This window comes from Leptodactylus fuscus, chromosome 7, assembly GCF_031893055.1.
Source record: "Leptodactylus fuscus isolate aLepFus1 chromosome 7, aLepFus1.hap2, whole genome shotgun sequence".
NCBI classification, from domain to species: Eukaryota; Metazoa; Chordata; class Amphibia; order Anura; family Leptodactylidae; genus Leptodactylus; species Leptodactylus fuscus.
The window spans coordinates 34,658,157-34,683,940 of NC_134271.1; the positions used below are offsets into that span (position 1 = coordinate 34,658,157).

The 25,784-nt window shown below is 41.6% G+C and overlaps 1 protein-coding gene across 3 annotated transcripts in view; it reads right to left on the reverse strand.

Moving 5' to 3' along the window:
• PACS1 (phosphofurin acidic cluster sorting protein 1) overlaps nt 1–25,784 on the reverse strand; it is a 53,783-nt gene that overhangs the window by 22,300 nt on the left and 5,699 nt on the right. For 2 of the 3 annotated variants that reach the window (XM_075281592.1, XM_075281591.1), the window contains exons 4-15: nt 22,927–23,052; nt 21,873–22,017; nt 17,567–17,658; nt 15,132–15,212; nt 12,821–12,880; nt 11,326–11,480; nt 11,138–11,231; nt 9,580–9,642; nt 9,195–9,289; nt 8,977–9,097; nt 8,791–8,892; nt 5,285–5,391 (exon numbers count right to left, since the gene is read on the reverse strand). In XM_075281592.1, the coding sequence (XP_075137693.1) occupies nt 5,285–5,391; nt 8,791–8,892; nt 8,977–9,097; nt 9,195–9,289; nt 9,580–9,642; nt 11,138–11,231; nt 11,326–11,480; nt 12,821–12,880; nt 15,132–15,212; nt 17,567–17,658; nt 21,873–22,017; nt 22,927–23,052 (1,241 nt within the window). The remainder of the gene's footprint in view (nt 1–5,284; nt 5,392–8,790; nt 8,893–8,976; nt 9,098–9,194; nt 9,290–9,579; nt 9,643–11,137; nt 11,232–11,325; nt 11,481–12,820; nt 12,881–15,131; nt 15,213–17,566; nt 17,659–21,872; nt 22,018–22,926; nt 23,053–25,784) is intronic. The other variant, XM_075281593.1, reaches the window with a different exon arrangement.

Genomic DNA, 25,784 nt, shown 5'->3' on the forward strand with positions numbered 1-25,784 from the left:
CACATCTAAACTTCCCAGTCTTCCATCACAACTAAAGATGAGCGAGTACTGTTCGGATCAGCCGATCCGAACAGCGCGCTCGCATAGAAATGAATGGACGTAGCCGGCACGCGGGGGGTTAAGCGGCCGGCCGCTGTCAAAGCGGAAGTACCAGGTGCATCCATTCATTTCTATGGAGCGTGCTGTTCAGATCGGCTGATCCAAACAGTACTCGCTCATCTCTAATCACAACCTATCAAGGGCAAAATGGATGTGAATCGCTCTTTATGGACAGGGAGTAAAGTTGCTTATATTGCTTCTAGACAATCTCCCCATGAAAGAGAGTCACAGCACACAGCAAAGGGTCATGCATATCCATAGGTGCAAATTCTTGAATTGTGATTGCTTCTGATGATAGAATTCCTTAAGGTTAAAGCTAACTATGCATGTGAATAGGCAAGTAGGGTTTATTTCCACAAGTGACTATACAGACACTGTAATAAAGCAAGATCTGACAAGTGTCAGTGTAATCTTTCGCTTTCTTAGCCAAAATTTTTTGTCTTACAGAGCAAACAACTATAATCCGAATGGGTCACGTCCTTTGAGATATTTCCTCCTAACCTACGTAAAACACACACTCTAGTCCCCTTCATTCCTGATCAATCGGGGCAGTTATTTTTGGAGCCCAATATGCTAATTAGTCTCTTTCTCTTGCCAGAAGCAGATAGTCTGAGAGAAGAGAACCTCAGCACCGATTGCTCAGTAACGGTAGGGACTTGAGAAAAATTCCAACTGTGCCAGAATCAGTGATGAGGCACGATTAATGGAAGGGTTTGAGTTAGTGCACGTGGTGAAAAGTTCTTTTTAAGTGCAGTGTATAAAGTGTGTGAGATGCTAGAACATGTACAGGTTTGTCTTTTCTACTGGGTTCCAGAGGTCACTAATAACTAGGAACCCATCCAGCACTTTACAATTACTGCAGCTGCCATTCTTTACAGCATTGCAAATAAATACGGTTAATAGTCAACCACATATTTTTCTAAGGTGGCTGTCAACAGGAAAAGCATTATCAGACTAATGGCCGTTTCTTGTAGGGCGGCTTCTACACTTTCCAAAGATGCCTTTCTTATGGTCTTTAGGGGTGTGCCCTCTCCTGCTGGAGCCTCTCTCTCTGTTCTAGATGCTTGCCCCTACATGCCACCCATTGCTTTGTCTGCAGCTCGGAGCAGTTATCTGGGGTACAGAGTAGAGTTGAGTGAACACTGTTCGAAACGGCCGTTTCGAACAGCACGCACCCATAGGAATGAATGGAGCCGGCTGGCACGCAGACCTTGCCGGCGGCCAGCCGCTTAACCCCCTGTGTGCAGGCTACCTCTATTCATTCCTATGGATGCGTGCTATTCGAAACGGCCGTTTCGAACAGTGTTCGCTCATCTCTAGTAGAGAGCAATTGCCTAGAAGGAGAATGTACACTCCTAAAGCCCTTTTCAGCTAATCTGTGTAAGAATAACATGGTTTTAATGAAAATGGAGCCGGTTGAAGAATAAGAAAAGCATCTTCAGAAAGTGTAGAAGCCGCCCTTCAAGGCACGGTCATTAGCTTCATGCCAATTTTCCTGCTGACAGGCTCCTTTTAATGTGACAGAAAAAAAAAACATCAGAACATGGGGACTTCAAATGGCTAAATGAACAGGCAGCAGAACAATTGCATTGCATTACTGTCAAGTAAAAAACATAAGTGGAACTAAATAGAGCAACTGACCTTTATAATTGTACAAGAAAATCAACAGGGAGTGTACTCATTCTCCTTAGGAAGAGCACCAGGTAGGCATAAGTAGTCTACATATACAACCAACCATGTTACAGAGAACATTACAGTGAAAAACAACAGACCCTTGCTATGTATATCAGTTTTGTAGCTTTGCTTAAAGAGAACCTTTCACCATTTTGCCCATAGGCAGTTCTATATGAGTTCAGCGCACCGTCGGCTTTCCCGATCTGGGCCCGGTGTGAAGAGCTTACGGTCCGGTACCGTAGCTCTTCTATGGTCAGAAGGGCGTTTCTGACAGTCAGAGACATCCTTCTTCACAGCACAGCCAATCGCGCTGTGAGAGCCGGGAGGAACGCCCCCTCCCTCCCTGATAATGCTCGTCTATGGACGAGTACTGCGAGCAGATGGAGGGGGCGTTCCTCCCGGCTCTCACAGCACAGCGCGATTGGCTGTGCTGTGAAGAAGGACGTCTCTGACTGAGTGTCAGAAACGCCCTTCTGACCATAGAAGAGCTACGGTACCGGACCGTAAGCTCTTCACACCGGGCCCAGATCGGGAAAGCCGACAGTGCGCTGAACTCAGCGCACTGTCAGCTTTCCGGCAGTATATAGAACTGCCTATGGGCAAAATGGTGAAAGGTCCTCTTTAAAAACAACTTTGAAGTCTTTTACAAATGAGACAGTAGGTGCACTGAGGGCGGGCCCTCTCTGGAGCACTGCTCTTGCCACCCTAGACCCGTCTGAGTTGATCCCCCCCTTCATCCTACTGTAGCACCAAGAGCAGTGTTCTCAGGGCTGAAGGCCAGAAGACTCCAAAGTTCTTTTTCTCTAAATATACAATAGTGACATATTTAACAATGGTATGCTGTTGATATGTCCCATGTTGTGTGATCCTTCTCCGTAATATACTGACCTGTTTTTTAAAGTGCGTAAATGTTTTAATTCTTGCTTAAGGAAGTTTATCATCAGATAATATATGCACTAAATATGATGCAACACTGGTTCAAACTCTTACCTTACATATCAAGTATACTGTAATAAATACTGTGTAAAATGTAAAGTAAAACAATCATATTGATTATCTGGACACCGGATCAAATAAACTGAGACATGAATAAGCCAAGTAATTTGGGGAAGAAACCATGCACACATTATACAAAAGTACTTCTACAAACCTGAAAATAAGGAGGGGTTATCAAACTTATTTTCTTGAGTATTTTCTGGCAGCTCACTTGCAATATATAGGATGAAAAAATTCTAAAGAGCATATGTATACTCCAAAGCTCCAATAACTTAGACTTACACAGAATCTGGACAGAGGCAGCAGGAAAAATCTTACAAATTGGCTTATTAATAAATTGTTCACTGAGATCTGTGTGTTTATATGAGGTTTCTGGAGAGGAAGGGAGCACTTGTTCACAAACCGCTATGAAAAAATTGTTAGATTATTCCTAAAAAAGGATTGGGATACCTAGCTCATCCAGCAGGCTCATTTTTTGGGGAAATAATAATTACTTTTGAAGAGATACAGTCAACATATGGTATACCTAAGAAAGTTACTTTTAAGTGTACCATGCGTATAGGAAGGAGGTAAGAAATGTGTGTGTCAAATTACGTCATACCCGGAGTCGAATATGGTTGTTCATGAAAAACAGGGTAACGCTAGGTTCACACTAGAGACAAGCGGAATGGTGGATAGCATCCACGAATGGTCACCCAACACAAGTGTGACTAAAGCTCAAGAAAAACACTTTAAGGCCAGGGCCCCACTTGGAAAAGTTTTACAGTCAGAGCAAAGTGGATGGGATTCTAGTGAATCCCATGCCCACTTTGCAGTACAAGCCGTGCTACTGACACACTGTAATTTCCAAAAATCCTTGCAGTTTTGGAAATCATAGCATGCCAATTATACCTACAGAAAACGCCACCGGTTTCCCCATAGGTATAATTGAAACAGAGTCCGCAGAAGAAACCTCTGCAAACTTTCTATCTAAAGCACTGCAGAAAGAACCGTAATGCGTTGCTGATGCGGTTTTTCTCACCATGCTTTTTTGCTGTGCTTTTTGGAGCCAAAGCCAGGAATGGATTAAGCAAAAAGTAGAAGTATAAGAGCTTCCTATAAATTTTCCTTTCCTTTTGTAGCCTTTCTTGGCTTTGGTTCATAAAAGCAGCAAAATCTGCAACGCCTCAGCCCATGTTAGTAAATAGGACAGGGATTTAGAATATCTAGATCCCAGTCCTATAGGACAATATTAAATTTGATGTTTCACAGAATGGTGCTATGCATCTTAGTATACAGAATATACTGTATTATATCCCTATGCACTGAATGAGGCTTAGAAAGGGGTTGAGAAACAAATGTTCTTATTTGTATACTCAATAATATAGAATTTTCCAATATACTTTCTTTATCAATTCCTCCAAGATTTCTAGATCCCATAGAATGGGCATCTCTAGTATCGAAATAGGTGAATATAGTTAGTAAGGTAAAATATTTTTTCCCCTTTTGACCAGGTGCAGGATGTAGAGGGGATTGAAAGGGTACAATAATGCTCACAATTTTAATAGATTTTTTAAGGGACAGTGACTTCTTTCTCGCCTTCACATCTCATTACCTATGACTTTTATAAATGTTCATAATCCTGTTTCTTTGTAAAAATTTGTCTAGCACTCAACAATACAAACTAGACAGAAGGAGGGGGGGGATGCAGCTTCAGTCTCTTCATCTGACGTGAGTCATCACGAAGAGAAGAAGCGCAAGTGAACAGCAGGAGGGAAACTTTTTGTCTCAGAACATACAGTACAGCGCATATAATAAAAGGAAGCTTCTCTGACCCCACAAGCATGGCTGGCTACAGAAGATTTATTTATTTATATGCATTATTGTCTCTGTTATAAATGATTTAAAAGAGTTAAGTGGGACACCAGCTCCAACCAACACTAATGCTAGGGCCCCATATTGCAGAAACGCAGCTTTCTTTGTTGCAGATTCTGTTGCGGTTTTTTGAGCCAAGGCCAGGAGTAGATTGAGCAGAAGTATTGAAGTGTAAGAACTTCCTATATATTTCCCATTATTTTTGTAGCGTTCTTGGCTTTGGCTCAAAAAAACACCACAAAAAAGGCTGCGTTTTCGAAACATGAGGCCTTAGCCTAAAGGTATTATCCGGTGAGAAATAAAACTTAACCAGTGAGGGAGGGGAGCAGAATTCTAGTTTCTGTCTCCCCAGAAGCTACTCGGGCTCTGAGGCTTAGGTAAAATAATGTAGCCAAAATGCAAGAAAGAAAAAAAAAAAAAGTGTGCAGCTAAAAGTAAAGAAGATGTATTTGCAGTGTAGGGTGCTAGAATTATCAATTCATGTTGCATTACTCTTGCCATCAAACGCGCTGGTGATAAAACCCACGAACAGATTTGCTGAACGACAATGTGAGTAAAGCATCGTATAACTGCTATAGTAAAAAGGCAGCTTATGTTGATCAAGTTCATATGTAAATGTACACTATTAAGACCTAAAAACATACATCTAAAACATACTCACTGTCTCTGTATTCGAGTAAGTACCGCAGTCAGAGCGCACTGCACATCGGAAGAACATGTTATACATACACATGGTTTGTGCTGCTGCTGAAAAAGACTTGAAATAAACTGCAATAAAGAAAAAAAAAGAAAGAAAAGTGATCCACAACACAACTAAGAACTTAAGTAAACACGAAATTTAAAAAAAATATATACAAAGCACCAATGACAGGCTTCAATCTCTATCTGTTTTAAAGGGGTTATTCGTACGTAATTACTCTTTTATATTCAGTTGTAAAGGTTATAAATTGCTTTAATCAGAAATGCAGCCCCCATGGCTAACCACAGATGCAGAGGCGTACATTGCCTGCCTCTTCTCCACACAAAGCCCAAGAGTTGCAGAAATGGATTGGTAATGTACAGGTGGAAGTTGCACTGCTTATACTAAATCACATTAACAAATACATTACAGCATTTATTTATTTGTATTAAAGAGGATATATTTGTATTAAAAGAGGATAGGTTGGCGCAACCCTTGTAGAGGCTGAGGTGTTGCGTATTGACTTGTCCCCAGTGCTCTGTTAACCACTGCAATGATGCCGGAAGTTCTCAGCCTCATGAGAACCCCTAAATCCAATCAGCGGCTTCAGCGGTCACCGGGGAGGATCGCTGGTTCCTTGCTAGTAGCCGCTGATTTCGGTGGTGACGTAAGGCTGAATACTTCTGGCATTGATGCACCAGCATGAGACTGAATTGCCAAATGGATACAGGTGCGATCAATGGAGTGTGTTTTAATAATAATAATACATTTTATTTATATAGCACCAACATATTCTGCAGCACTGTACAATTTGTAGGGTTCAAATACAGACAGAAAGATACATTACACAGAAAGTCATTTCACACAATGGGACTGAGGGCCCTGCTCGCAAGAGCTTACAATGTGTTTTTGTTTTGTTTTTTAATTTTACACTCCCTCCTCTTTACCTCTTTGTCAGATTTTTTTTTTCTCTTAGAGAGAAAAAAAAAAAAAAGCAGCAGAGCCGAGTGCACATGCCGGCTGGCGGCCATTTTTGGGAAGCCGCTACTGTATTGAACTACAAGAGCAAGAACAGCCTCCCAAAAATGGCCGCCGGCCAGCATGCGCAGTCGGCTCTACTAGTGTCTCACTGGCAGAGCCAACTGTGCAGGCGTCGGAGGTGACGCAGGAGAAAGACGACGAAAGAAGGGGAGGATCCAGCCGAAGATGGAGGCGTCGCTGGATCGTGTTCTCGAGCAGCAGTGGGGACGCCCCCATTGCATTTTCAGCGCTGGGGCCCGACCCCATCGCTTCGAGGGAACTAATTTGCATACTGGTAAAAATCTGCATTTCTAAGGAACGGCGCGGCGGAGATCATGTCTAAAGGTAAGAGACGAATAGTCTTTCTAAAGGCTATTCTGACGTGTGATCGCCAAAAAAATTCATTTCAATGGTAGAATTGCTTTAAAAAAGCCAGTGCAGTAGTAATGCAAAATACCCAGTAATGTAAAATCAACTATCCCTAGTGTAATGAAACCCTCCATAAATCCTCTGTAGGACCATCACACTTGCTCATCTTGAGGAAAAATAAATCTTACATGTATAAATATACGTATGTGGCTAGCACAGAGTAAAGGCAGACTTACTCTATAAAGGACCAGGGGACAAGCTTTACGTGTGAAGGAAAGTTGATTTAGGCATCAACATAGGAAAGAGCTTTAGCTAAACTATGGAAACCCTAAAGGGAGTCCTGGCAGATCTCAGCATATAAAACACTAGATCATTCTCTAATAACAGATGGCAGTGAGGGTTATAAATAATTGAGCATTGAACAATGTATTATTGATCTAATACAGATTGATGGATGGGGCTGATTTTCAAACTATGTAGGGTTGCTATTAATACAGTCAAAAGAAATACAAATCATTTGAAAGCATTTTTAAAACCTCAAAATCATAACATTCTATGCCAAAATATTGCTACCATATTAACAGTTCCTAATCTCAATATTATCAGGCAGCACAACTGGCTTCTGTAGTGACATTGAGACCATACTGGGTTAAAATTATACAAAAGGTTAGATTTATTACGAGAACCTATCAGGAGTATTGGTTGTCATTTTTAAAAATGACTAAATATTATATATAACAGCTAAACATGAGAATACTTTGTGTCTTTACTTCAAAACTCGCAACATTTCAAGACGAGAAAAGCTTTTTCTAAATGTGCGGTTTGTGTGTGGTCGCCAACCTTGGCTAGAAGTCTGTACAGTAGCGTAAGGCGGGTTCACACTTGCGCCCGTGCACGCTTTAAGCAATCCTGCTGAGGTTTCGTCTTCTGCCCCGAGAAACTGGACGGGGGACGGAAACCCGGCAGTCAGTTTTCAAACCCATTCAAGTGAAAGGATTTGAAAAATGAGCATTTTGTACCTCTCCACAGCGAAAGTGTTTTTTTTTTTTTTGTTTTTTTTTTTTAAACCGGACAAAGTCCTGCATGTCCGACAGGTACAAACCGCTCACTTTTCAAACCCTTTCCACTTGAATGGGGTTGAAAACTGACTGCTGGGTTTCCGTCCCCTGTCCAGTTTCTCGGAGCAGAAGACGGAAACCCAGCAGGATTGCTTAAAGCGTGCACAGGCGCAGATATGAACCCGCCCTAAGTTAAACACATCAAGCATTGGATTGTAATTTACATGTTTGTTTTCATCTCTCCATGTTTTCTTCACGCATACCTACTTATTTCTGGAGGGGGCATGTTTCACTTGCAGGCAAATTAGGCAATTTTTTTTTTTTTTTTCCTAGCAGAGACTAGAGGTTAACGGTGTCAATCTCTTATAGCCAATAGTGGAACTCGAGTCATCTGCATCTAGGTTTGTAATAGAGGCTTTTTTTGCCTGTAAGGGGCGGTTCACATGGTGGAAAACAGAGAGGAATTCCTCTTCATTTTCTGGATGCCAGCTCCCTGCAGGTGAATTTCATTGCATCGTTTCACTGCTGAGTGGGTCCAGATGGAGAATCAAGCCACAAACTCCGCAACATCTGTAACAAGATCAAGCAGGATGCTTATTTGTTATAGCATCCTGCTGCGATCTCTGCCTCCCTTTGAAAGCACAATATGAGTGGAATCAGTCGCTAATCTGGGGGTGATATCCACCCCTCGAAATCAGTGTCAAATTTATATATGTGAACATCCCCTAACCCTGACTCCAGATGCAATCTCTAGAACACAGTGTCATATTATTGTGAGGACTCAGTGGCTAGGGTGAAAACTGCAAGACCTCAGAAATGTATTTTAAATACATACAAGTAATACTTGAGCCATTCCCTTTAAGTTGGGCAACTCTAAATAGTTTTTTGTTGGTTTGTAAAGTGCTGCAAAATGTGCTGGTGTTAAATAAATGTAAAAAAAAAATTATAATAATAATAATTATATCATCACCTCAAGAATAATCTGAAAAGGAGATCAAGATAGTTGAAAAAGAGTCAAATAGGTAAATTGTGATTTATCACCTGTCCTTGCCAATCGGAGGTATGCACAATAAATATAGTTTCTGGAAGAGACTGATCGGAGAGGTTTTGATTTAACTGGTCTAGTAATATCTTCCGTGGAACCTGAGAGAAAATAAGAAACATTTTCAGACTGTCCAAAGAAAAAGAAACCGAATGAGCACTGACAATGAAGTAACCAACTAATACCTGTGAGATCTGTCCTGTCTCTGCTGCCCTGTCACTCTCAGTACTTTGAGTTCTCTCAGAGAGTCCTTTGTTAGGGGGTCTTTCTTTGACGGAGACGCTCCTCTTACTTTGAGGTGTCACGCTTAATAGAGAAATGGCATCACAAGTTATTTACAAGAAAACGCAGATAGGTTGTGAACTTTGCTCTAAATAGTCCGTATTATAAAGTATTGTTTTACCTCGGACTCTTTATGGATTTTGATTTTTCAGGAACTGAAAACGTGATGGATTCAGAAAGTGTGTCTACGTCTTGTGAGATATCCAAAGATACGTCCTGTAAAAATGAGCAAGAAATAATGAAAATTAACAGTATTAAACCTAACAGGGACAGCACAGAAAGAAATGTTTATATGACTAAACAAAGAGGGGATTATATTTTTCTAAAGTTAAAATGAGATGCTTCATAATTGATCTGAAAAAGACTGGTGCATTTATGCCACATGCATTCACCTTTAAGAGCTCAACATGGATATATCACACAAACATTTATTTAAGCAGCTACAACCCCTTTTACACAATTCCAATCTAAGAAGGAAGAAATGAGCACTGTTCGGTCAACTCTACCTGACTTACTGTGTCCATTGAATCGTCCTGACGGGGGATTTTGACATCAACTGAAAGATCTCCCTATAAAATGACAACAAAATTTTTATAAAGCCTGCAGACCTGCAACAAAGTCTATAACTGAAATCTTAGGTTATCGAATTTCTTCAAATTTTAGGCATCTCTGTGTGTAGAGATGGTCCTAAAATATCAAGGCTGCCCGTAATGTAAGCCCCTCGATGAGGTGCCATCTTCACAAGAATGACAAAAGATGCTGACTCGAAAGTTTTTATACAGTAATGGAAATCAAAGAACAGATATATTAACCCCTGATAAGACCAAGGTAGTCAGATGGCTTAATGTCCGAAAACACTTATTGGCATGCGTTCTAGTGAATCCCATGAACACATTAAAATAAAAAAAAAAAACACACAACGTTGCATGTTGTCAATTATACATATAAGGAAAACACCAGCATTTCCATAGGTATAATGGAAGGAAAAGGACTTCAGTGTAAAATGGGTCCTTAGTCTTAAAGAGGACCATTCACGTCCTCAGTGCACTATTCTGTGCCCCCGCTGAAGAGCTATTGGTGCCATTACCGTACCTCTTCAGTGTCAGAAGGGCGTTTCTGACAGTCTGTCTGGAATGCCCCTCCTCACAGTAGCATGTATTGTGCTGTACTGTGTTCCTTCCCACCTAGTGATGACGCTGAGCAGTGAGGAACACCCCCCAGTCCTCATCCATGGACAAGTACTCAGGAGTAAGGGAGCCATTCCTCATCATCGCTGGGCGATATGACTGACTGTCATAAACGTCCTTCTGACACTGAAGAGCTATGGTAACGGCACCGATAGCTCTTCACCAGGGGGCAGAGAACGTGAAAGCCAATAGTGCGCTGAATTCAGCACACTGTCGGCTTTCTATCGGTGTATTACACTGCATGTGCCCCAGGAGGTGAAAGGCCCTCTAACTTTCATTCTTCTGTTCAGAGGTTCAGTATACAACGGACAGCAGTGTTGTCTGCAGTAGCTGAGCTGATGTCACATCACAGAGGCAGTCGCTCTGTAAGCAGAGCAGAGGACAGGAATGCCAGCCCAACACAAGAACAGACGGGAAGATGCAGGCAAATACAAATGCATATTTATTTTATAGACCCCCCCCCTCCTGATTGCTTGCAATGTTTTAATCCCAGACAATACCTTTAAAGTTTGATAAAATGCAATTTAAACTCCTAACATTTTTTTTAGTGAATAATTGTATTCTCAATGAAGACAGAATTCTAGCGCATCTTTTATCTCTGCATTGTGCTATTCCTCAGTTATTCCTCCTAGAATGAATAAACTGACAAATTGTGAGTTACTAATCGAAATGATGTGTCATAATATGTAGAAACACTCCCCCAACTGGTAACACACAGTTATCAATTTTAATCTTAAATTTCTAGTAGAATAAAAGAAGAATGGTACAACTAAGGAGATCTGAATTGTTCTATTATTAGCAATACAAGCAGTTACATAACAGGAAAATTAGGCATTATGACAGATCCTCTAGAACTTCTCTTTAGCCAGATGCTCACCGGGCTGCTCATGTCTCTTCCTTGGCTTCCTTTGCTATTTAGACTTCCAATTTCGGTCTGTGAACTGGACTGAGAAACCCCCTCGAAGAATGGTCTAAGTCAAACAAAGACAGAGTGTCAATTGAATCGAATGGACAGGATACTGAACACTCATATCACAACACAAAAAAAATCAGCCCGGTCTCTACCTAAGCTTTGGTTTAGGAGTACTCAGGACACTCTCACTTTCCTCCAACTCTGGGCAGCTATCACTTGGGTTAAACATTTCTAGACTGTCATATAAATCATCCAAATCTTCTTCCCGAATCTCATCACGTGAAACATGATCCAGGCTAAATCCAACCTTAAAAAGAAAATGACAAAAATGACCACTACATATTAAAAAGAGGAAAAAAAAAAAAGGAGGAGATTAACAAGCAAAAAGGTTTAGCAAACAAGCACAAGCTATAACCTAGATTTAGACAGAACATCATTTCGGAAACTCATACAAAAAGTAAACCTGCAAAATAATCCAGTCATGATCAACGCTCAAATAACAATATAAAAGATGATGTGGCCACGTGACATGATATCACGCACTTCCGGAAAATAAGTATTGGTAATAAAAGTAAATGGATCACATTTTGGTTGAAGCCAGAATTCTTAAGGCTAGTTCACACGGAGCTATGGAGGCTGATTTTGACAGCGGATTTCACCTCAAAATCCGCTTCCATACAATGGTGGTCTATGTAGACTGCCAGCAGGAAAAAAAAAAGCGACATGACCTCTCGACATGACCTCTCTTCAGGCGTTTTTTCTCTTCACCTGAGAAAAGGCAATAGAAGTGAATGGGAGGTGGAAAACGCCTAGCTTTTTTTTTTTTTTTTTTTTTTGCAAAAATTCACTTTAGGGGGAGGGAAAAAAAAAAAAAAAAAAAAACACCTGGCTTTTTTTTTTAAGCGGTTTTTACCAAAAAACGCGGCAAGGTCCAAAAACCACTTCATAATTAGGAAACAGGTTTTTTTTTATCTGGACCAAAATACATGTGAACTAGTCCTTACAATTGGCTAAAATTATGTTCATAGGCAAAAAGTGACAGTGTCACCCTAGCCTTACCGGACGGCTTGTAGGAGGAAAAAAAAAAACGAAAAAAAAAAAAAAAAAAAAAAACACACTAACTACAATAAGCATGAGCAAATCACATATATGCAACTGCTTGTCTTTGAGACGGATAACAAAGACTAGACAATTCAGTTACATATAACAGATAACGTGCAGGATTCAACAAACTTATTAGGCCTTGTTTCCGGCACACAATTGGCTGACTTCATTCTCCTACCAGCTCGCCACTTTTGACAACTGAAGCCATTAACAATACATTTTTAGCAATGAATATGAAATCAAAGTGACACCCACTACTCGGCTTCCACCCCATGAGACCCTACCCATATAAATGCATTGAACATCTACCACTGATCTCAGAAAGGCTGATGTTTTGTTCAACTCAAGTAGGTATGCAATATGGATGTGATGGACTGGATGTTTGCATGCAGTTTGTCAGGTTACTCAGAGCACTTTTTTTTTTTTTTTTTTTTTTTTTTACACATCTCATGACTTCCATTTTGATGCAGGTTATAATCTGTTTAACAGATCATAGAGATATACATGGATAAAACAACTCTACATAATCGAATGTACATTTACCTCCTCGGATACTTTAAATCTATTCAACAGTGACTTAAGCTTCTGCTTTATATTTGGTTGCTAGAATGAAAGTAAAATTCAGTTAGATGACTTGCTGTAGAAAAAAGTAAGACAGAATATTAATAATAACTAAGTAAATAATATCAAATTCTATAAAGGCAAGCCTGGCGTACCGCTTATTACTCCGGTTCATGGCCTCAGCATCTGTGATCATCTTTTGTATTCTTTATAGTAAACTGAATTGCCTGCAACTGCCTATAGCAGTATCCTGGAAATGACAAGTAATAACTCATAGGGGTCATATGCCTGGAGAAACAGGTTGAGCAGGTTAGCTCCAACCCCACTGATCTCTTCTGACTGCTAGAGACAGCCGAGCACAGATCTCAAATAAGTGAGAAGGCAGCGCACACTGTCAAACTACAGGTTCATTCAGATAGGGGAATGGGATCACCATTCTCATGATTAGTAGGGTTGGTCCCCTGCCAAACAGAAAATTATCCCTTATCGGGGCAACGTAGTGGCTCAGTGGCTAGCACTGCAGCCTTGCAGCGATGGAGTCCTGGGTTCGAATCCCACCAGGAACAACATCTGCAAGGATTTTTATGTTCTCCCTGTGTTTGCCTGGATTTCCTCCCATTCTATAAAGACATACTGATAGGACAAAAAAAAAAAAAAAAAGTACATTGTGATTACCATATGGGACTCACAATCTACATTTAAAAAAAAACCAAAGGAATACCCTTCTGACTGATGCAAAGCAGTCTGAATTTTATACACTGAACGCAACACTTACACCATCCAAACATGCTGCTTTAGTACCAAAATACTAAGGAAACAACTAAAAGGTGTACCCCATGCAGGACCTTCATCAAAGAACCAGTAGAGAGCAGGAGGTGCAACGTGCAGAAACTGTCTATAGCTTATGGGCTATAATAGAATTGTGTTATTCGTCATTTCCATCATAACCATTGCTGCCTGTGCACGGTCAACGTCTACAGTTAATCCCAGGGGCTGTCAGTAGTGGGACGCAAGGTATTCATCTTATCAGGGGTGTTTGTCTAAAGCAGTGATGGCAAACCTTTTAGAGACTGAGTGCCCAAACTGCAACCCAAAACTCACTGAATTATTGCAAAGTCCTAACAGATCAATTTAAAGAGGACCTTTCACCATATCTGGGCACAGGCAGTGTTATATACTGCCAGAAAGCTGACAGTGCGCTGAATTCAGCGCACTGTCGGCTTTTCCGATCCGTGCCCGGTGTAAAGCGCTATCGGTCCCGGTACCGTAGCGCTTTACAGTCAGAAGGGCGTTTCTGACCATTAGCCAGAGACGTCCTTCTGCCTCGCGGCGCCAATCGCGCTGTGCTGTGGAGCCGGGAGGAACGCCTCCTCCCTCTCCTGATAATGCTCGTCTACGGACAAGCTGTGTGAGCAGAGGGAGGGGGCGTTCCTCCCCGCTCCACAGCACAGCGCGATTGGCGCCGCGAGGCAGAAGGACGTCTCTGGCTAATGGTCAGAAACGCCCTTCTGACCATAGAAGAGCTACGGTACCGGACCGTAAGCTCTTTACACCGGGCACAGATCGGGAAAGCCGACAGTGCTCTGAATTCAGCGCACTGTCAGCTTTCTGGCAGTATATAGAACTGCCTGTGCCCGGATATGGTGAAAGGTCCTCTTTAACCTTAATACTGTGCGGATCCCCAAATGTGGAAAATTACGGACCCGCAAAATACAGTTGTGTGAATGGGGCCTTACCGAGCTTTCAATTATAGATATAAATTTTGTACCACATTTGGTATAATTTTGAACAATTAATGTTCACTATTTATATTGCACAGATTTGTTTTATAATGACCATGCAATGTTATTATGACCTATAATATCACGTCTGCTATAAAACGGATACTGTGTGATATAAATAGTGAAGGGCCCCCACTCAGTCCAATCTGCTTCACAGTGGCCCCCACACAGTCCAATCTGCTTCACAGTGGCCCCCACACAGTCCAATCTGCATCACAGTGGCCCCCACACAGTCCAATCTGCATCACAGTGGCCCCCACACAGTCCAATCTGCATCACAGTGGCCCCCACACTGTCCAATCTGCTTCACAGTGACCCCCACACAGTATGATCTGTGCCACAGATGGGTGCCCACAGAGATGTCTCTGAGTGCTACCTCTGGCACCCATGCCATAGGATCGCCATCACTGGTCTAAAGCATAAACAGTTACCAAGTATATTGGAATATGACATCTCCTGGACATCGCAGAAAAATTAATTGTATGATAATTTCATAAAAAATAAATATTCACTCTAGTTATAGCTGATGAGGCTTGAATTTTTCTACGTGACTTCTTCACTTTTCGGACTTCTTCATCCTCATAATAAAAATCCTGAAGAAAAAATAAATAAATAAAAACACATTATTAAATCTGTTTAAGTTTTGTACAGATAAAAGCAGATGCTGTGAAGTACTCAAATCATAGGAATATTAGACGTCAGTCTCCCCATTGTATCTTCAAGGCTTCATTCCATAAATATAAAATCCCAATACACCACTTTATGCAGGATAATATAGATATTACATATTCATCTTAATCACCTGCGCTATAGAAATATAAAACTACTAGGTTCTGCCCGCGACTTCGTCTGGGGGTTGTTGGCGTCAGTGATCCGCCTATATACAGCAAATTGCTGCCGTCGATGGTTTGCCTGCTCCAGCATTTTGGCAGCTCGCAAGCTGTCCTGCTGCTGACCTTGTTCCTTACACCTTGCCTGCGATTGTTCCGGCATCTCAGCAGCTCGCAGGGACCTCATATAACGAGCGTGTTGTTGGTGTTGATGATCCGCCTGCTGCAGCGTTTTGACAGCTGTCCAGCTGCTGAACTTGTTCCTCGCGCTGTGCCCGTGATTGTTCCAGTATCTCAGCAGCTCGCTGGGATGCCATGTGACTTCTGGCTTCCTTCATAGTTGTCATTGTTTGCGACAAATTAGAATCTCTTTTTCCAGGCATGTTGAAAATTGGCAAACTGCAAATTTGTATTAAAGGTGTTTGCCCATGTCAGTTTGTCTGCAGTGCCTGGAGCAGATCAGATAATATGCAAAGGTGTCTACACACTGAGGGTTAGTGTATGTTTACACAGAAAGATAGCCCTGGCTTTCTCAGGAGGAGAGATAAGAGCAGTGTAAGGGTTCCTTCACATCTGCGCCCGGTCTCCGTTCATACAGGTTTCCGTTTCCTGCACAAAACATAGCAGGAGACGGAAAGCTGCAGGACTCTTTCATACCCATTCATTTGAATGGGTTTGAAAGGTGTCCGGCCGTAAGCGTTTTATGCTCTCCGCCGCGAAACCAATTTTTTTTTTTTTAAACCAGACACAGAGTCGGACATGCAGTACCCCGTGTCTGGTTTAAAAAAAAACTTTCGCGGTGGAGAGCATAAAACGCTCACCGGCGCTCACGGCCAGACCTGGTCTGACAGGTTTCCATCTTCTGCATGCAGAAGACGGAAACCTGAAAATGGAGTCCGGGCACTAGTGTAAACCCAGCGTAAGAGTGCTTTCACATCACGTTTTGTAGGTCCGCCTGACTGACACATTTTTACAGCTGTTTACCTTATAAAAATGTGTCAGTCAGTGGACCCATTGACTTCAATGAAAAAAAAATAAAAACAACTCCGTTGTGGCTTGAAAATGTCCCTCTCCGTTATTTCAAACGGACAGAAAAGCGTGTACTACTACACTTTTCTGTCCTTTACCCACAACAGATCCGTAACGGATCGTTCTCATTCTCCTTCACTTCTCTATGTGAACGGCAGGCAGACATCTGCAGCAGCTTATGCATCCTGTTATACAGTCCGTTTACTCCTCTGAAGAGCGAGCCCGCCCTGTCCCCATTAACTACAACTCTGCCCTTTGTGCATGGCCGAAAGAAGAATGAGAAGCTGGAGGAGAGGAAGTTTTCAAAAGGTAAGCACGAACTCCTTCTCCTCTATCCTCTCCTCCCTTCCCTGGTCACAGCACTAGAGATTCTGCCATTTTGATCCCCTTAGGGAATGTCTGCCCCTCCCTTACCTGGTCCTAGTAGGAATCACTCTGCCATTTAGTGACATCTCCATGGTATGGTTTCTTTTATCAGCTGCTAGTCCCTGAACCATGGAGATGTCACAAACGGCAGAGTGATTCCTACTGGGACAAGGTAAGGGAGGGGGCAAACATTTACTTTAAGGGGATCACAATGGCAGAATCTCTAGTGCTGGGACCAGGGGTGGGGGAAGGGGTAGCAGCCATTAGGGGCAGCACATGTGGCTGCTCCTCCCCCACATGCTACCCCTAATGGTACTATGTGAAGTACTTGTAGGGGGTAGCAGAGGAGCTGTCCCCCAAACACAAGTCACAGCACAATTTTTTTCGTTATTTGTGCTGTGACTTGTAGTGCTTGGGGGACAGCTCATCTAGCCCCCCCCCCCCCCCCCCTTCGGTTTTTGCGTGATTGAAATGCAAACATACAAATTTTCACATTTACAATAGTAGTAGTAGGATGGATAGGATAGGTAGGAATAGGTAGTAGTATAGGATAGGTAGTAGTAGTAGGGAGGATAGGAAGGATAGGATGGTATGATAGAATAGGATGCACAGGGAAAGTGATAAGGAGAATTTCCTTAGTGAGAAATTACTATTGAGCTTCAGCAGAAAAAAAGAAATTGGAATAATGAAATGGAAACCCAGATGTGGCTCACATTACTCACCTGCCCATGTAAAGGGTCATCGCTTCCCTCTTGTTCTGAAGAGAAACTTTCATCCTCATCTTCTGAATAATTTTCGATATCTGGAGAGCGATCTAAAGACAAAGTTAGAACACGTCTTAAAGTGCTCTGCTTGCCCGGCCTTTGGCGTTTGATCTAGTTCCCTGGGAAAAGCACTTGTGTGAGAATAAAACTTAATATTTACATGAAAAATGGGGCCCCGAAGCTGAATAACAAACATATTTGGAAACTGTAGAATCTCCTCTGCAAAGTATTGTGATTAGTAGTATGATAAATGTACTACTGATAGACTCCCTTTAAAGCTACCTGCAGTCCAAAGCACCCCATCTGCTCCAGTCCCTGCTGAGCTCCGCCCTCTTAAAGAAGGTCAAGTGCAATCAAAGTACATTGAAAATGGGGTACAGGGCGGCACCCGACGCTAAAAGACTCAAAATGAATTTGGGTGCATGGTCACTGGGGAACCAACCAGCTCCAAAGTGGAAACCATGTAAAAAAATGTGACGGCACTCCATTTATTTCTGCAAAAAGGGTTTATTCACAATTCATAGTAGGGTGCGTTTTGGGAACTTGTCCCTTTAACAGGCATTGGTTGAGACTGGTAGGCTAATCAGCTGAGGTCATATGGTAGTATGGGAAGAACTGATGGTGGGTATTGAGAATTGTATGCACGGCACCACCCACCATCAGTTCTTCCCATAGTACTGTATAACATCACCTGAGTAGCCTACCAGTCTCTCGACCAATGCCTTGTTGAAGGGACAAGTTCCCGAAACTCACCTTGCAGAAAAAAACAACAACAACAAAAACAGAGTGCCCTCACATTTTTTTTCCATGGTTTCCACTTAGCAGTTGGTCAGTTCCCAAGTGACCGTGCACCTGAATAAATTTAGAGGTAGACTGAAGGGCTGCTACTTGGACCTTCAGAGTGGCAGGGCTAAGATCTTTGTCTAAGCCGTCCTGTAAGAAGCAGAGTAAAACTCCACTAGAAGAGTTGGCCCAGTTTGCTCCTTGTTTGGAGCACCAATCCCTGAAGAAGTTTCTTACCTTGGCATAACTTCTATTTGTGGATTTAACTCTCAAGAGTAAGAGGGTGTTCAGGACACCCTCTTACAGTCCTCCAGATCTCCAGGCTGTCAGGTTGAATCTCCTCAGATCCTGGCAAAACACAGTTCCTCGAGAAACCAGCCTCCACCCAATTCCTCAACTCATCTCCCTCAACTTCACCAGAATAGTACAGTGGCTGTTACTGTGACCTTCGTCAATACCTTCAGTATCATGGAAAGTGGAGTGTATATATATGCAAGCCTGAACCTCCAAAAGATGGTCAGGGCATCCATTGCCAAGGGATTGTCCTCCCGATACAGGGAACAAAACATCTCCACCTTGGCATGGGGTCTGGTTGCCATGAGATCCATCTCCAGGAGACCCCACCTCAAAGTAATTTCAAGGAGAGACCATTCTCCATAAACCGCTTCCACTACCTGTCCCACCACAGGAAATAGAGAGTAAAAAAAAACCAAAAAAAAAAAAAAAAACACACATACACACCACAGTGCGGGAAGTCTTATTTGTCTTCTTATATAGTGGGTAATACCCAATTATCCAAAGTTAAAAAGTTTGCCTGTCCTACCAGCACACAAGAGCAGACTTATTCCATACTGTGCTGCTGGTTGGATGTAAGGAAAGTGTTGTTGAGAGTCTGGCTACTTTGATCCACTAGTATGCAGAGGGCTATTGGTTAGAGAGGAGTGAACAGTAAAATATTCGATATTCGTTATTCGTTTCAAATAGCCACTCAATATTTGACTATTCGATCGAAAATCAAACCCCATTATAGTCTATGGGAAAAATGCTTCGTTTCAGAGGAACCCACCATTCGACTCAGGAGGGTCACCAAGTCCACTATGACACCCCAGGAAATGATGCCAACACCTCTGGAATGCAACTGGGACAGCAGGGGAAGCATGTCTGGGGGCATCTAACAAGCCCAAGTCACTGTTTTACCCCACCATCACAGCCCATCAACTACACACTTTCCACACTCAAAAAACCTCTATCAAAGTGGGAAAATACCTGGAAACCTTCTTTTTCTACAACTGGATGGACAGAAACCCAAATTTAAGCTAAAGAAACATTAACAAGCACCCCTTAAAATCATGTTGCCCATGACAACCACAGATGGAATAGACAATGGGAAATCCAACAGTATCTACCCTGAACGTTCAGTGTGTGTGTGTGTTGTGGTAAGACCTTCCAAAATTCACTTTTATGGCCCTTAACGTGAGCCCTTCCAAATTAAGTTACAGGCCCTTAAACTGAGCTACCAGCAGAGATTGAGGCCCTTCCGGTGACTTCAGCTTTCTACCTGCAGAGTTTTTTGCCCTTTGGGTGAGTTCAGCCTTGCACCAGCAGAGTGTTAGCCCCTTTAAAATTCTTAGCCCCTAAAACAGTGGTTCCAGAACCATCACTCTCATTGTGTGGGATTGATGCAGTGGATTGGACTGAGGACCCAGACATGGACCTTGATTTTGATTGTGAAATTGATAAAATTTTGGCATCAAATCCTGTGGGTAACTTTTATTTAGAGGAACGCAAAGGTGGAAAATTAGCTGCAACCACTACTAGCGGTAATGGTCCTCTAATATGGGACTCTACATTACCTCTACAGGGTTCTGATCAGGTGTTAATAGTCCAAACAACATGCTCCAGTACTTTAGATGTAGATCAGAAACCCCTTTCCCTTCCGAAACCAGATTTAACAAAGTTTCACCATCATCATTCTGCTGAGATGGAGCCACTAAAGGAAACCTTGCCTTCCAAGGCATGTAGTGGAGCTGCGACTGAGCCAAATCTAAACAGAGTCCTTTGGAACTGAACAAAATTCACCATCAGTGTTTTTGGCCCTGATTCCTGCTATTTTGTGGGGGGACACCCCTAACAAAAGCTGGTGTGCACATATATAGCAACAAGTAACTGTTCTGTATCCCTGTTTTCCACTGTTCGTGGACTCCTGTCCCTGCAGTGTATAGCTCTAAGAAGAGCTGTTGTTCTTTGGATTTTTCCCTGCCTATCTGAAGCTAATCGCTATCTAGCCCTCAGCAGATATGTTTCTCTCCCTATCTCTGACCGAAAATCTGGTGAATATGGCGGCGGCCGTTCTTATAAATGGGAGGCCACATGTTTTCGGCAGCCAATAGGTTTTTTCAATTTTTTCACTGCCTCCGTTGTCGTAGTTCCTGTCCCACCTCTCCTGCACAGTTATTGGTGCAAAAAACACGCCAGGGAAGGTGGGAGGGGGATCCGAATTTTTACTGCGTATGCCACGTGGTATTCGATTGGGAACGAATACCTCGAACGGCCTGATATTCGATCAAACGGTGTTCGCTCATCTCTACTATTGGTCTTAGAGAAAAGATGAGTGATTTGTACGCAAAGGCATTAGATACAGGGAGCAGGTCAAATGAAAAGGAAATCTCATTTTAGAACCTTTACCACTTCAGTCAGCAAAGCAACACTAGTAATCTCTATACGGACGCACTGACTTTCAAGCTCTACTATTTGTTGAAGCAAGAATATTTCTCCATCAAAGACAAGATGGATTTATGGGCATTTTGAGAAACTGGTAATATTTTATACATGTACAATATATTTATAATACCGAGGCCCTTCAGTTAAGGAATATCCACTCTCCCATATGTTTTATTTATCAAAGGAGGATTGGATCTTGGCACAAGGGCAAGGAAAAACACTGCTAAAGGAAATGTTAGAGAATACTTTCTCTCGCCCATGTACTGTACCAAGATTGAATCTCTCTTTTGATCTAAAACATATACACGAGAATGAATGCCCTAAAGGGCCAAACACATGCAAAGAGGATTAATCTTTTTTTTTCTTGTACAATTTCTCTATCCTGCCTGGCTGTAAACCTTACAAAGACACGCTCAGTCTGGACGGCAGCAAACCATTTAGGGGAGAATACAGCAAAGTCTAAAGCTACGGAATTAGAATATTGTGAAAGGCCATGGACACTTTTGACAAAGAGGCTAGTGATTATACTGAATTTAAAAAAAAAAAATGTATATTTTGCACTAGGTCTCAGGCTGGAATTCCCTCATTTATCCCCAGACCTCCGATATGCAGAATGCATCCTTCCCATAGTTTAAGACTTTGCTCATTTTACTAGTTCTAATTCATCAATGCAATGTTACCATCAATAGAGAACTGCTGACTGCTACTATGACTGCTAACTGCTGCGCTGACATTGACAGAATTTTGTATTTATTCCTACCGGATAATTTGGCTTTCGGGCCCTCATGATCAATTGGCTGACTGGAGAGTGAATGGATATTTATCTCCGCAACAGGCAAAGAAACATCCTTGGCATGGCTATGAAGAGACAGAACAAGGCCACTTTCACTGGGAAACTGCAAAACCTGGAGAAAAAAAAACAAAAAAACAAGAAGGTGCCAAAATTGAAAATGAGAAATATTCTACAAATGTACTAACTCGTGTATGCTTAGCTGATTTTTTTTTAATGCAACTCAATATGACCGATAGAAGCAGAAAACATCAGACTCAGGACAATACAGAGATTATTTGTAAAATGGCCTCCAGCTTCTCAGACTGCTCTATATGATCTTGGTAGTCAGCAGCGGCCCTCATCTGGGTAGCGTTTCAGGCTACCAAAGAACAGTGCGCATATCTGGACTCTTTATAGCATAACTAAAACTTTCAGACCACTTTTGCTTTTATGGCAGTATAAATTTTGAAATATATTTGATAAACCAATTTTGGATCCTCTCTGAATATCCTAATCCCGGCTGAGTTTTCAAGCAGTGAAATCCCTGGAAATAATTTAGATGAAAGAAGAGACTACCCGATTTCATGACGAAAGAAGCAAGTTTGTACGTTTTAGATCATCTGAGATAGAACGGTTTGAAGTGATCCTCCCCCTCCTCATTTTCTGTACCTCTTACACAGCCCCCTACCCCATACACAGTATCATTCAGTGAGGCAGAAACAGCTGTCAATCCAGAAACAAGGGGTAGAGTGAACAATGCAGAATTTCACAGAAAGGATCCAAAATATGTTAAGGATCCAAAATATGTTATAATACAAAATTAATGACACAAATACTGACAGAAAACCAAAAGTTGTCCAGAGGTTTAGTAACAGTTTAAATGACCTATAAGAAGATTTTCCAAAAAAAAACTTCCCTTTTTTTGGTTACACGAGTCAAAATGCAATATCTCGCAGTGGATTTGCTCCCTTAGTGCCCATTCTCTGCTGCCATTTAAAAGTAAATGCCTATTCTTTCGTATAGATCAATATTTCTGTCTTACCTCTGCCATATTTATAACTCCCACAGCCAGACTTTTATAACCCAGGATAGTACGATTCTTGTACCTCTTCCGTCGCTGTAACATGATTTGTAAACGATTTGCATTTCTCTTTAAAAAGTGCGGATACTAAAGGGAAAAAAAACACAACAGAAGTTATATATATATATATATATATATATATATATATATATATATACACACACATATATATACACATATACACACGCACACACACACACACACTGACATAATTTTCAACTGGTTCAGTGATAGAAAACAAGAAAACAGAGAGCACATCCTCAGACTGGGTCACAGATATCAGTAGAGAGCCACAGGAGTTAGTATTGGGGTCTCTTATTTTTTAATAATTTTTATAAGTGGTCTTGTAGTGTGATTAGAAATGTATATGAATATGAATATTTGCAGATGATACTAAGCTCTGTAAAGTAGTCACCACATAGGAAGAAAATGTAATGTTACAGAGGGATTTGGGAAGCTGGAAGCTAAAGTGGAGAAAGGGCAAATTGAAGTTTAATGTGGATAAATATAAGGTTATGCATTTGGGCCAAGAAAAGAAAAAAATAGTTATGTATTAAATATTAGGTAAACCGAGGACTGGAAAAAAAAAATAAAAAAATTATAAAGAAGACTTTGGGATATTGGTGCACAGTAAATTCAGTGCCAGGCATCTGCTTCCAGGGAAAATAAAATCATTGGATTTATCAAAAGGCGGCACACATGCTTCTAACAACCGAGTTTTGCCTCTACACAAATCACTAGTCACTCCACACTAGGACTATTCTGTATAATTTTGGAAATCAGTATATAAGAAAGACATAGCTAAGTAAGGAAGAATGCAGAGGCGAGCGGCTAATGTAATTCAGAGAATGTGGGGATTAGAGTACCAAGAATGGTTATTAATCTTAGGGTCGTTCTATTTGGATAAAAGATACTTACAGGGGAGATCTTATTACAATGTATATATTAATGGACAGTAAACTGATATTGTAGGAATCATGTATGTCCACAGGTAGAAAGATTTACCATCTTCGTCGACAGGGAACCTTTACTAGAAGAGCAGTGATAATAGAATTTTTTTCTGCCACAATGCTGTTAAAGGGGTTGCCTGGAATAAATTAATTAAAAACCTTTACCACTAAGGGCTCGTTCACATCTGCGCCCGGTCTCCGTTCTGCAGGTTTCCGTTTCCTGCACAAAACAGAGGAGACGGAAACCTGCAGGACTCTTTCATACCCATTCATTTGAATGGGTTTGAAAGATGTCCGGCCATAAGCGGTGTTGAGTGTTTTATGCTCTCCGCCGCGAAATCGATTCTTTAAAATCGGAGACAGAGTCGGATATGCAGTACTCTGTGTCCGGTTTTAAAAAAAAACAAAAAAAAAAAACGGTATTGCGGCGGAGAGCATAAAACGCTCACGGACCTGCTTTGACAGCTTTCCGTCTTCTGCCGGCAGAAGACGGAAAGCTGAGAACGCTAGTGTGAACCTAGCGTCAGCTAAACCCTGTTTAAAAAAAAAAAAAAAAAAATATAGGGGGAATCTGAGTGAACTGCAATGCATCATGGAAGTTGTAGACTCAGACAACAGGAAGCTACCCATGTAAACAAATGCAGAGAACACCATGAGCTCCCACAGAAAGCCAGAAATCACTCAAAACACTGCTGAAGGTATTTGGGTGCACTTATTAACCCATTGATGGCTCAAACAGACCTTTTTCTGGGCAAAAATATTTTTTTGAAAAACCCCTTTAATTCATTGAACAAGTTTAAAAGAGTTCTGAATGTCTTGATAAATATAATATTACAAGCTATATGTACTAGATTTGGGGATTGGATGATGAACCAGTGATTTATTCTGTATTGCAATTTCTGAAAGAATGTTCCCCTAATATGGGGGAATTTGATTCTTTCTCTAGCACAAAACTGTAGGATTATAGGTTGGACTTAGTGAAATTGTGTATTCTTTCAACCCTATTAACTATGTAATAACAGGATAATAACATTGCAATGGTTTATAATCTGTAAGCTCTTGTGATATGACTGCTTTAATAAATAGGGCTCACTGTACATAAGGGAATAAGGCAACCAAATGTAGCTTTTCATGAAGAACCTCAAAGTCGAGGTAATCTAACACTTGGGCTGTGCAATTGAAAGAATTTATTTCATTAGAAATTTAGAAAGAAGTTATCCGGTTTCTAACATTGATAGCCTATCTTAGGGCTAGTTCAAACAGGGCACGTAATGGCGTATTTTGGTCCCGATTTTGACACAGGAAGCCGCGTCAGAATAGAACCAAAATGCACCTTCCGCAACAGTCGCAGCTTCCCGCTCCGGAGTAGGCCCAAATGAATGGGCCTAGTCTGGAGGGTGCTGCTGTGCGGTGGATGCCGGGGCTGAATTAGCTGTGGAATCCGCTTGAACAAAGGGCAGCTCGGTTCTTTTTTCTGTGAGCGGGAACATACTGCTCACGGAAAAAAGGAAGCTAGCGGTCTATATAGACCTCTATTGTGAGGGGGCAGATTATGACGTGGATACAGCGCCAAAATCCACCCCCCTCTTGCCCTGTGTGAACGAGCCCTTATGCATCAATATCAGATCTGCAGGGGTCTCAGGTGCCTCACAGATTTCAATGGAACAGCGCTGCAATACCTACACTATTATACCCCAAAGTATAATTGCAGTTTTGGTTTGGCCGTGTCTGGTTTGAAGGAAATCACCAGGCAAACTTCATGAGATGAACTTCACGAGGTTCGCTCAACACATACTCATCCTGTAAAAGGGGTATGACCTAAATTATCGCTATTATTATTAAAACGCCTGATCAATTGTCATTTTCATT